Here is a 14,127-nt window from a genome sequence, read left to right as displayed (position 1 = left end):
ATATACATACACCCACACACACATTTTTAAGTGTATCAAATAATTCTGTGTGTTATGAACTTGTCTTTAAAAATATTTGAAACAAAAATAGACTTTATAGCACTAGAACATTTTAAATCAAACCAAAAAAGATACTGAAAGTTAGAACAGGCCATAATTGTAATACTTTTCCAGGCTTAAAATCAATACAAGCAAACTAATAACTTGCTGATTAACATTGCAGTTTTGTTAGTAAAACTTAGAAGGCATTATAAAGAAATTACTTGTGCATATTTCAGAAGGAAGATTTCTAAATTCTTGCTGTTAAGTATCAACATGCTCTGATACATATATTTCAGTAATTTGTATTGCAAGGATATGAGCACAGAAGGTTACCATAATTGTGATTTAAAAGATTATATCACTTGCCAGTACCAGTCCAGTTTCCAATCCCCATTTGAGCTGCATGGCATACCCAGCTAATTATCAGGAAAGAAGGATAGTGAGTCCTCACCTTCAAATCATTTGATTGTTTGCTAAGGCAGTAGCATATAGGCTGTCTGGCTAGGCTCACACCATCCAGCCCATGCAGTGCAGTTTTGAAATACTTTACCCAAGTAGTTGCTTAATGGTAGTACAAATAAAATACAATTCATGTAAACTTCAGATGTTTTCCTACATTCCTCTTAATTTGTGCCCGGTTAACACAAATGTTAAGCCTATTGGCTTTTAATGCTTCTCCAACTTTCAGAATTTCAGCTGTAGCTTTTAATAATAGACACATTTTTTTAGTATAGTATGGTAGTGAGCAGTGGAGTAATATAACCTATTGATCCAGGCACTCATGATCTAGATACACCAGTTTCCACCCAAATCTTTTAACTTTTTTAAATAATTCAAATAGAAACAGTGCTACGTGTGATTAAAATGAGTTTTGATCTTCAAATATATTTGAAAAGAAAACATGAGACAGAAGAATTATACATATAAGTAGAACATAAACATAATCATCAACATTTAATACATAAAATCATTAATTGTGGCATATTTACAATTACTTCAATTATAAAATAATGTTGCTAGAAGTAGTCCCAAACTTGCTAGTGGAGGAAAAAACTAGCAACATTTGCTAGTGCCTTCAGAAGTTTATGTCTAGGCCAATTTTTGGCCTTAACTGTGGTATCAGTAAGTTTTGTTATTAGATGTCACCACCTTTGCACATCATTTTAATTATGATGGTTTGTTAACTAGTACTAGTTTATCTAATGGCTTCCTTACCAATCTCCTCTAAGTGTACATTATGTGATCGAAAAGATTATTAGAGTGGCTATTTTGGAGTATTGTGGTTTCTTGGTTTGTAAAATAACATTCTGTAGCTGTGATATGTAATTGGATTTGAGAAATTAATTATATTATAGTAACTATGTTTAATATTTTATCATTTGCTATATATGTATGGATGGTTGTGGTACTGAGATGCACTAGTGTATAACAGATAAGTTTGTGTATCAGAAATGTTTTATATAAAGTTAAAATGAACTCAATTGCAATATAATACAAGTAACACAAGTGTACAAGTAACAAAACATATCTTTATTCATGAATAAATAGTGAATGTTTTCACTTAATTGGCCAGCTTCTGTAGGTGGTGTAGTTTAAGTGAAGAACATAACACGTTTTTCAATTGTTTTTTCCAAATTAAGTAAACTATTTGGCACCTTTAAAAGGTACACTTAATGTTTCAGAAATATTTTAAATGCTGAAAAAATTACCCATTGTATGATAATTTACAGACTTCAGACTACTGTGCTTCAATTAAATATAAACAATAAGCAGAATATGGGTTTGGGCAAAATAATGGAAACATCTGTTAATTTCAACAATTTATTTATTAACAAGGAGTTGGTCTTTCTTGAACAGACAATACAACTTTAACATGATATCAAATTGATGAAACAAGTTATTGTCACAAACAACAGTATTTTTCACCAGTTGTCAACCAAAACTTCTAATTGTTGATGTGATATAGGTGATCGAATTCTGTTTCATAGATTAGTTCCAAAGCTGACTATAGCAGCTTGATAATATTTAAATCTGGTGACCATGGTAGCCAAGTTGTGTGTCCAAACTCTTCCATATGTTCTTTGAACCAATCTTTAACAACTTAATAGTATGAATTTGTACATTGTCTTCCTGAACCAACTAGCTCTGTTTGGAAATAAAGTTTTCATCACACAGTGAATGTGATCTGCAATAAGACTTAAGTAATTATTTGTTGTCACTTTATCTTTCAGTGAGATCATGGGCTTTAAACTGTTTCAGAAAGAAATTCTGTCCTCACCATCACAGAACTTAATGAAATAAGACATTCAAGGTTGTAAGCTTTTTTTTATTTTCACCCCATATAAATACATCCATTTGATCATAAAACTGTAAAAGATAATGCATCTGACCAAAGTGCAATCTTCTATTGATCTTTGATCCAATTTTTAATGTTTATGATACCATTTTACTTGTGCTTTTGCATTTTATTTTGGTTTTAATAGAGGTTTTTCAATGGCAGACCTGTTATATTAACCCATCATGCACAGTCCTCTTTGGTTGTTGTAGACTTATGTTAAGTTCTGTGTACACTTTTGTTTCTATCTCATTTTTTGTGTTAATACTTAGCCAAAATGATCTGCCAACTTATTTTTTAATTTTATGATATCCATACTGACATCATTTTTGATACTGTTTTTCAGGATATATTTATTATTCCAAATGTTCATGTCACTAAGGGTCAAGCTAGACATTCACCAAGAATTTTGGGACTCTGTAGAAATTTTACAGATCTTGCTTGGCATCTTAGCACCTTTCTCTCAAAAAGCAGTAATTTAATACATAGTTAAATTTTACCATATGGCTACATTTTCACATGTTACAGACACCAAAATGTGGAGTTAAATAGTTGAGGCATTTATATTATTTTGTCCAACTTCTGTATGTACATACATACATATAAGAGTTTCTTAGGCCTAACAGATGTCACACACATACACTGTTATGTTTTTAAGCTCAGTCTTGTGTACTTGTGTTGATATAAAATTAACTTATCTTTAATTTATAAGTTTATAACTGTAGTAAATATTTCATCATTTATGTTGCTTTATTGATGAATGGGAAATAATATGCATATTTCAATCAAGGTATTCAATATTTAATCAATTTGTAAATTAAAAACAAAAATGCTTAAAAAATTGTTGTGTGCTTACTGATTCCAATAATTTACATGCATTTTGTTGAGTAGTTTCAGTTACTCATTACACTAAGTTGCCTACACAAGCTGTAAATTGCATTTTGTTGTAGGAATTATATTACACTGTCATACAAGTTATTCATTACATTTGTTGTATTACTCCACCTGTTTATTATGTTATGTTTCCATATTGTTCATTGCATTATATTTTATTTGTTAGTCACTTATTGTTACATGTATGAATGCTTAAAGGATGATTGTGAATACATGGTGTATCCTATAAAGTATAACATTCTCTTACATCTTTAAATATGCATTTTCATTTTGCTTTTTGTAATGTCAGACTGCTTTTTATTTTTACCCTCCATATTCTTTGGTGTTTTGGCCATGTTTTATTATATATATATATAGAAGAAAAGAACCCCATTAGATAAAATGTATATATCACTTATTGTCTTCATAGTTCCAAGGAAAACTTTATGAAGTGGAAAAGGTAAGACTGGGGAGTTTGCTGTTTGCATGTTATGCTTGGAACTGCTGAGGAAGTTTTATCTTCACTAGTTACTTAAATGATCATCTTTCTTGTTTCTTTACATTATTTCAGTGACAGAGGTCTGTTTGGATGTGTAAAATAAAATGCTTAGGTAGTTTGAGCTTAGCTTAGCTTATGTTTCCTGGCAGAGTTTCAGAATACAAACTGAATAATTAAACTTGGAAACCCAGGAAAATTTCATGATGTTTTAGACTCTGTGGTGAAACATTTTTGTCTCTGAATGAGATTTAAAACAATGAAGACAAGTAGTAATTTTTCTCTAAATATATTATCAAAAGTATTTAACAAATTTCAGACTTGTTATAAGTGAAACAATTATTGTTGTTTAGAAGTTTTCCTACACACAGACATTAAGAATGACTGTATTTTGTATGTGTTCAGCTACCTGTAACTAATAATTATTTTCTTATTTATAAAGACAAATTTTATTCAAGATTCTTCTTTGTATATATTTATACATATATGAATGTTATAAATACTATTATAATTTTTCATTTATTTGATGAGAGTGTAATGAAATATGTGTATTATTAACTTTTTAGATATGAGATGTTACTTTATCTTTAGTAGTGAGTAGAGATCGCTGATTTACTCTTCTTTTTACTTCCAGCAATATAAAACAGCAGAGAGGTATTTGAAACGTCTCGAGTTTCAGTTGGCAAAGGTGATATATTTTACAATATATGGTACACTATTTTTCTTGTTGCCAAGTGTATAAACACAAAACTCTTCTAGTCATACTGATTGAAGTGTTTATGCTTTTTATTATGCAGTGTAAGAAGTAAACCTAGATCTCTAATCATTTCTCAGTAATTTGCTTGGGCTGCTAATCACATTGTTTAAGATAAATGAATCAGATATTTAATTTCTTGTTTAAGTAAAAAAACTTTTAATTTTAAACTCAGACATTTAAAACATTATGTACAACAAAAAATGTGTATTAGTTCACTATAAAATTATATTGGAGTTAAAAAACAAAAACATAGAATTAATCAGACAATAAACTTCCAGAATAAACACTACAGTTAATTGAACCTTATTTTATATAAAAGTGTGACACAAAATATACTATAAGGGCTCTTTTGTAAGTTTTTCTTTTTGCTAAAAATATGGAATTTGTATTAGTTTTGTTGAAACTGTGAATCCTTGAGTATTTAAATTTCTTCAAAAGAAATCAAAGATTGATTTCCTTGAAATAAAACTCCAGAAATTTATGTTTGATTAGCTTGAAGAACTTCAAGATCAATACAAGATTCACCAGAAGATGAGAGATGGTGAGTCCACCAGAGTTTTTTATTTTTATAATAATTTTATTATAACGTACTTACAAGGCATATATATATGTTTCAGAAAGAAATAATAAACCTTAAAACTAAAAAAAAAAAATTAAATACCGTAGTGTATAGTAATAGTTATCAGTTCATGTGGTATACATATATTTTTCAAAAATCAACAATCCATGTACATAGAATTTGACTTAATATATCTGAGCTTTTCCTAACAAAGTTTTGCTTTAATAATTAACAAAAAACTGTTAATTTTATACATCAGAATTTTGAACAAACAAATTGTTTTCTATGTCATGTATAAATACAAGTTAGTTTGGTAATTACGGTACAAATATTATAAATTTTATGCCTCACTACTCTACAGGAGTTCGTACAATGGCCTATGCATATGTCTTGTCTCCAGGAAAGGAGAAAGAATCTGCACTACACAATGTTCGTTCAGGATACAGAGAGTGCACTGACACACTGTGTAACATAGAGGCTGAGCTGGAATGCATGATGGGAACAATGTTATTTAATATAAAAGGTATGTGTATGTATGTATGATGTATGAGCTAAAGATATATTTTTCTTTCTTAGAACTTGAAGATACATGTGTGGGATAGTATACAACTCAAATTTGTTCACAAATATAAATTGATATTAAGTGTTTATGCTAAAATTTATTTTTCAACAAATATAAATTATGGATGTGTTTAATTTTTATTGTGATCACTAGTTCTCAACATGGCCCAAATACTTTTTAGTGATGAAATCAGCCAGCCAAGTTGAACATGTGTTTATTTTTTAGGCCACATCCGAAAAAGTCAGCCAGTTAAATTTTCTTCTTATTCACTTATAATTTACTACATTAAAATGTAAGCCTCCCACTGTTGTGGTTAACTCTCTCTACACAAATTGACAAACCACGTGACCACTTTGAACTCATTTAAAGTTGTTATAGTTTTGATACGACTAACTCTTAACATAGTATGTGCATCTTCACAACATTTGGTAGAATTTCAGTAAACATTACAAGTCTTTTACATAGAAAAATTAGATTTTTTTAGTGAAGTATTTGTAATAAACTAAAAAAAAGATTTGTCTGTGAATATATTGAGTTTTTTTTTTTTACTATCTGAGTGCAAAGTGATTTTTCATGTTGAGATTAATAATACTTCATCTTAAAAATTTAAAATTTTATTTGCATAATCTCTAATACCTCCTAAATACAGTTTAAACTTTTTTTTCTGTGACACTTTATGTTTTATCTGTTATTTTCTCTACCCTAACTCTATACAAAGTTAGTCAAGTTGACCAACCTCGTAATCACCAAAAAGAAAAATCTAAATAAATCTAAACTACCCTTTTTTTTCCTTCTAGAATGGCTTCAAATTATAACAGGAAACTACATTTGTTTATCCTAAGTAGCTTCAAACTCGTAACAGTATACATCAATTTATACTCATATTTTATTGTTTGATTGTCCTTGAAACCATGTCTAACTACTGTTTTTGCCGTTACAAACTGTAAATCACTTGGGAAATAAGGGGCTCACATTACACTGTCGATTTACAGTACCCACAAGCTACTCCAAGCTGCTTACATGCATTCCTCGTGAAAAAGTTTTATTATATTATTATCATTACTTGTTTTACCTAAACTAACTAAAAACATTCCTATTTTTACCTTTTAGTGAATTTTTTTATAATAAATAAGTAAAGAATACAAGAAATAAAGTACTTACCTAGACCTTTGTTTTTCTGTCAGCTGTTGATGACACTTAACCCTATATTTTTATACTAATGATAATAGTGCACTAAATAATTTTTATTTAATTAAATAATGCACAAAAGAACATAGAATAATAACATGCAAAAAGTAGACATTGTCCCATAACTATCATAATGTTTATGGCTTTCTATGTGACAAAAGCCATTACAAATTAATCCAAGTCAGTTGATATGTTTCCTGTGGGAACAAAGCTTGTACTAAAAGAGATTGACAATTCTCTGTTCAGAAAACAATGTAATATAATATGTCATTTGATAGATGAAAACCTTTGCTTTCTATTGATTATAAATAATGTAGTATTAAATATAATAGAAAACTATTAACAAATCCTGAAAGAGAGGATGTGACAGGTGAGTGTGGCAAGAGGGGTCTGATTTTCTATTTGATGTCTCTATAACCAAACAAGATTGAAGGCTAAAAATTGTGATTTGTCTGAGCAATGATGATATTATAGTTAGTAATTTTCATTAAATTTCTTACTTATTGGAGGGTTGGTGAATAAATTAGAGAATAGGGGATGCCTAGGGAAAAAATGTCCCACTTCTCACATAAGGGGAAATTCAGGATTTTTTTAAATATTCCTTTATAAAATTAAGAACTTAAAATTTATATACTTTTAAAATATGAATTATTAGATACAATTTTATGCTATACTAATTAGTATAACATAAACAAAAAGTAGTTTAATTAAATTTTGAATGTAACTCACTAAAAACCTCATGGCAATAGGGTTAAGAGTGAGCCAGTCAAGTTTACTTCACATATGTACATCACTGACCAAATTGAAAGGAAAGCTTCATACTCATAGTGGCAACATGCTTATGAGTTATGATCCTTTTGGAGTTTAAAAGCACCTACTGTAAAGATGTACTTGACAAAAACAAAAGAAAATTAATTTTTATTGTTATTCAGCACAATGTATAGAAAACATTATTTTTTAGAAGTTATTGTATAAGTAACTTGCTCTAGGAATTGTCTCCTAAGAGAACATTGACTGCAAGCTGTTTTTAATAATAACACCTTTCTGGCAATTACATTGCTTTAACAAGCTGTTTCAAACAGCAGTTCCCAAATTGTAGGTCAAAACCCTTGGTGATTTGTAGAAGTTATTGGGGTTTGATGCAGATCAAAACACAGTAAAATATGGATATATTTTTATTTTAAAATAATAACAAATAAAATTTGAACAAATAAAACAGAAACACAAATTATAACTTTACTGGAATATATTGGGACAATAATACAATCCTCCCATGGTTGAGCATGAGTCCAGAAAATTACTTGGCCACTCAGATGGGTATTGGGTTTAAAAATGGAAACCCCCGGTTTAAGAGACATATTTGCAATATTTGATATTCTGGTTGGCCTTGATTATTTGACATGCGCTTCGAATTTATGTCTTAAAAAGTGTATGTGACATAAATGTGTGTTTCACATGGGTGTTGCTTCATCTTACAGTCTCTTTTTGGTTCATTATCAAAGTAATAGTTGCTTGTGAATTTATTTTTAAAGTAAATCTCAGCTAATTCAGTGTAAACTAGAACCTTATAGTAAAGATGTTTTTAAAATAAAAACTTGCTGCTTAGTTTATATATATACACACACACACACACATATATATATATATAGTTTACTTTTCAGATAACTATTTTCCTATTACCTCTATGGAGACAGTGCATTACCTATTGAGCATAGCTCATAGGGAGAATCATACACAGTTCAACAATATTTTTGATAACTCTGACCTTTCTTAATGTATCTTTATAAAAAGTGGTAAGATTTTGTTTAAGATCACAAATATTTATGTATACCAAAAATGATGATATTTTTATCCAGTATTTCCAGTAAAATTTATTATTCTTTATTGTAGTTATTTGCACTCACTCTACATTGTTTGAATGCAAGATGATTTTCATGTTAAATATAAAAATACTTTTTTCTATCTTATAGTTTTCAAATTTCATTTCCATAACTCCTAGAACCTTCTAAATGAACAGCATAAGTTTTTAAAGAAAATATTTATATATTATTTTCTATTTTCTTTACTATATCACTAACTTCAGCTATTATCATCAACTTATAGTGCAATGAAATGCTTAAAATTAAAGAAATGTGTAAATACCTTTTAATTTTCCTCAAATAATCTTGAAACATCTTCTTTTGGTTATATTTTTAATTCCATGTCTTTACATTTTCACATATAATTTATTTTCAATGTTTTATTTTCCTTTCCTGTTCTTTAGCATTGTTATTTTTTTATCGTGACACACATCCATGAGCATCCCAAGCCAATATTACAGTATCATGGGCTGAGAAACTTTAACCATCAGCAGAATGACATACTTGCTAACCCTCGTGAACCGAGGAGAAGATGGTTTATATTTAAAAAGTTATTAATCCTTTCAAATATGCATCTTGAAACAGAAATAACACATAATTAACTAAAATATAAGTCTAAAACCTAAATACAATTCAATTGTCTATCTAACTAACATGTTTCTGGGTGAGAAACAATGCTAAAGTGGTAGCAAAGACAAAAGTGGAAATAATGCTAAGAGCAGTTTGACTAGTTGTCTATGGTCTTGTTCACACCAATTTTAAAATAACTGTTGGGAAATCATACATTGAACTGTGTTCTACCATTGGTTATAAACATCTAGCTCAACTAAGTATAATTGGCTGAGAAATCAAGACTATTTGTGTAGAAAGTGGGTGTGGCTTCTGTCAAGAGTTCCAAGAAATTTATTTCTCCTTACTCAGAACGTGCCCTATGGAGCTTGAAAGAAGAATGTGTAAACAGAGCAATTAACCTAGTTTCTGACTATACATAGAAGTATAGTGTATGTATAGAAGTGTTCAAGTTACAGGGATGAAATATTCAGACTTTGTGAATTTGTGCATCACGTGACAAGATAACTAAAGTTTAAGAATTTTTCTTTAAGGTTTCTTTTGAAAAAAGGAAATTAAAATTTAGATAATATAAAACTTTAATCTATAATATGATTTTTAATTTCATTGGTGTACATTGATTGTAAAATTGTTTAACTAAATTTTGGATATAACTAAGTAAAACCTCATAACATGCGCAGAAAAGGGTACTAGTCTCTGTAGGGTTAACATATTTCACAATTAGATCTCTTGATATGGAATTAAGAAACACTCAAAAATAATAAATGCCATATAGTTTTATTTAAGTAAAGATATAGTTGCAACCTGATGATTGATATATAAATCTGCAATTGTTAGTTTTATATCTTCATAAAAATTCAAGATATAGTAATTAGGAAAAATCACTACTGCAGATTTAAAACTTTATCAAAGTTTAGCATGATGACTGTGATATGACAAATCAACTTGTCTTTGAAAGCTAATATGAAATCATTAGTGAACTTTTGTGAAAATGTTTTGTTTATATGGATTTATGTATCCTAATATTATTATAATATGAATTGTTTTTATATAATATTTAGATCTGTTTCAACACAGTACCATGCCATTGTTATTTATTTTTTTTACTATTTGAAAGGAAAAGGACGTTGAGATAATTTTTTCTTTACAAAATGAAATTGATGCAAAAATGTTGAACAATAAATTATTTTATTTGTATGTACTAACCTCAGCAACTACAGAAAAAACATCTATATAAGCAGTTGGAATGGGAAATATTTTCTCATATCATTGTATGTAAGAAAATTTAATTCAATCAAGAAATATCTAATTTCACACATACATAACTGAAGGAATTTAATTCAAGTAAGAAATATCACTGTCATTTCAACCTCAGAAATATTAAACAGATAAATATATATTTATGTACACAAAAGAATTAGTACATTATATTAAAACAATTTTGAATATGCAACTTACCAAGTCACATCATGACCACAACCAATATATGATTGTGGTGGAATGATATGTATCAGAACTATATCTTGACATTGTTTTGGCAATTCAAAGGTCGTATGATGCAACTGAAAATTGGTCACCTTTGGGAAAGGTGTGTAATATCTCTTTTTCCAATGCAAAATATTCATACTCTCAGATCATAAAGATATTTTCAGATTGCAGAGTATTAGATTTTTATAAGATGGGAATACTTTATGTACTTGAATGTATTGGAAAACAAAGGAATGTGGATCAACTTGGGTAGCTAGGACCATTCAGAAAAAGACCTGCAACAAATAATACCCCAATTTTTTTGAGCAAAGTGTGTCATCTTATAAAACATGAGAATCTATGAACATAAATGCCATAGGCAAAAGGTGTCTAATTGTCCTAGGCAGTAGTATGCAACATAATCAAGACAGATTTTGGTCTGAAAAAGTGATATGTCACATGTACACAAGTTGTTTCCATGACATATCCATTTAACTGTCCCATTCTTTATGATGACACTGAGATAATGCTGATGAAACTCCAATGTATTTTAAATATTTCTTTATATTCCATTTTTAGCTGTCTTGTACCTTATTTATTACCAAAACTAAAACAGCTTTCACAAAATCAAATTTTGACATTTCACAACCTAAAAATATTATACATAAGCTAAATTTTAAAAAATTTTCCATTCAGAAACCAAATACTATTAGAAAATTTTTACCAAATTTAATGTAATTTTATTAAATATTTTCATTGTGAGAATTGAAAAACAAATATTGGCATTCCCCCTTTTCAATGTCCTATTATAAAACACATACTGAGAAATAACAAATTAACTTATCAAATGGTTAGGCTACAGATGAATGGCAGATGCTCTCATGGACAGTAATTAAAATGACTACAAGAAATATTATTATGATATATGTACAAAACAGATTAACATTGTTGTTTCCCAGTACTTACATCACACTGTGAATTTTGTTGACTTTGCCAACATCATTGCTAGTTTTAATCAAACTGATTTGATTAAAACATATCTGAGATCAACCAACAAAACTAATTGTATAAGCAATAATTTCAATTCAGTTAAGCAATAAGCTGCACAAAAATTTGACTTTGAACTTGAAGCAAGATTTGTGCAATTGCACCTCAATAACAAGAAATTTGAAATTGAAAAATTTTTAACTGGCATTCTAGACAAGCATTAACTGTAACTGGATCATTTCCTTAGATTTTAATAAGAAAATATAAATAAAAAAGTTTTTGAAAGTAAATTTGGAGGGGGAGGCAGAGTAAAAACTTGTCTAGGATGGCAAAATAGCTATTTCTGGGACCTAATTTTTGATTTAAATATAATGTGTTTTTTGTATTTATAGTTTTCACTCTTAACTAATTAGCTGGTTGTCAAAATGAAAGTAATAAATATAAGTATGTATAAACACATGTTAAGTTTAAATGAAAAACAAATAAGCCTATTGTATTCTGACCAATAAATAAAAAAAAGCATGGACAAACATTTCAATAAACTGCAATACAGTTTATATATATTTTATGAAAGTAATAATGTAAGTTGCTAATTTTGATGTTAGAAAATATTTTTTCACAATCCATAAAGAAAAAGAAATTGTTTAACCCTTTTGGTGCTGAATAAAAATTTAATACTGACGTCACAGTGGTGAAAATATTTTCCACAAAGATAAAAAAACTCTACCTTACATATTTGAAAAGCAATTATAGAAAAACTACACAAGATACCATCAAAAATGCTTCACACTAACAAGAGAATAGTATGAACTGATAAAATGTTAATTTTAATTGACATTCAGTGATATATTCTAATGTTAATTCTACTTTTTTAAATGTCTGCTTATTGATCTGTGTTGTTTTTCTTAGGTCTTTCAACTGCTGCTTGTCTGTAATCACTATAGAAGTGATACAGTTCATGGCATGAAACTGCATACATTGATATATTGCATTGTGTGCATTTAAAGTTTTTTTTGGCACTTTCCAGACTGGTCACTACAGACAACACAGTCCAGTTTGTTCTTTGAATTGTCAAAATGGGCAACAGGATGTCTCTTCTAGTCTGGTTGGAAGATCAAGGTGTGATGGTCGGCCTGAATGTTTACTGCTTGTTTGAAAAAACATACAATAAACCCTGAACCACTTGCTCACAAAATTTTCTTTGGCCTTTTGTATTTTCTCCTTGATAAGCACTATACAAGAAGTAAGCATTTACCAGGGCTGTTTCTTATGCCATGTGATAGATGGTGTCATACCACTCTGAGGCCTTGTGAGGAAATGCAAAAGTTCCAAGTTTTTGATCCAACATGTTGATGCCACATATGTGCTGATTATATATTGGCTGTTACAAGCTCATCAATTTCCCTGTAGCAACCCTGCTCACCTCTAGCATGAATTTGATTAGCATCTGTGTTATTCGTGTGTACAATGAAAACAGGTGGACCCATTTTAGTATTGTGTCAAGTACAAGCAACAAGGTTTCCTTTTCTTATAAACACCAGATTGTCACCTTTTTCCAGATGGAGACACACTGGGTAAATTTCTTGTGACATTCCATGGCACCCAGGCTTCACAGTACCAGATGCCCCAATGCCAAGCCTTTCTAGTTTAGCAGATAACTTTGATGAGTAGAAATTATCAGTGTACATTATCTCTTTGCTTACAGGCACATATGGGCACCCTTTTCTGTGTATGTCACAAGGTTACTGAGGTCACCGAGTTACATTCAAAATTTAATTAAGCTTCTTTACAATCAATGCACATCAATTCATTATAATTCAAAGTTATAGATTATCTAATTTTAATTCCTTTAAAGAAAAATTCTTAAACTTCAGTATTATTGTCACATGAAGCACGAGTTCACAAAATCTTAACTTTTCATCCCTGTAATTTCAATACTTCTTCACCTACTCTATGCTCCTACGTATAGACAAAAATTAGGTTAATTGCTCTTTTTATGCATCCTTCCTTCAAATTCTTTAAGGTCAATTCTTCCCTGCTACAGGGAATACATTTTGCTAACTCCTAACAGATGCCATGCCCACCTTCTAGACTTAAAAGTGTATTTTGTAATCAACCTTTATTTATCTGACTCAAATATTTATAACCAATCAAAAGTATTCATTTTTAACTATGTAATACTGTTAGTCTTTCTAAATTATTGGCATGGTGAACATCATTATACTGTAAAATAGTTGGAAGTGTTATGGTCAAGCTAATAGTCCAAACATAAATAAAAGTTTTCAGACCTTCATACTCAGTTCAAAAATCAGATAAATTAAAGTGTTTTTTGTGGTATCACTCTAATAATTTCTAATATTGTTATCACTCTGGTCGTTTGTTAATTTCCCGCAAAAATTCTTCCGAGGAACTTCAGCGATGCAAGTCCTTTC

General features: G+C 29.4%; 1 protein-coding gene across 1 annotated transcript in view; it reads left to right on the top strand.

Moving 5' to 3' along the window:
* The window catches only part of LOC106468118 (rho family-interacting cell polarization regulator 1-like), a 105,723-nt gene that overhangs the window by 14,751 nt on the left and 76,845 nt on the right, over positions 1-14,127 (top strand). The window contains exons 5-8 of the mRNA XM_022396425.1: positions 3,681-3,710; positions 4,381-4,434; positions 4,996-5,044; positions 5,424-5,585. Of these exons, the coding sequence (XP_022252133.1) occupies positions 3,681-3,710; positions 4,381-4,434; positions 4,996-5,044; positions 5,424-5,585 (295 nt within the window). The remainder of the gene's footprint in view (positions 1-3,680; positions 3,711-4,380; positions 4,435-4,995; positions 5,045-5,423; positions 5,586-14,127) is intronic.

The sequence above is a fragment of the Limulus polyphemus genome, unplaced genomic scaffold, assembly GCF_000517525.1.
Source record: "Limulus polyphemus unplaced genomic scaffold, Limulus_polyphemus-2.1.2 Scaffold2879, whole genome shotgun sequence".
Classification (NCBI taxonomy): Eukaryota; Metazoa; Arthropoda; class Merostomata; order Xiphosura; family Limulidae; genus Limulus; species Limulus polyphemus.
The sequence above is the reverse complement of the archived record's forward strand: the minus strand, read 5'-3'. Positions and strand labels throughout refer to the sequence as shown.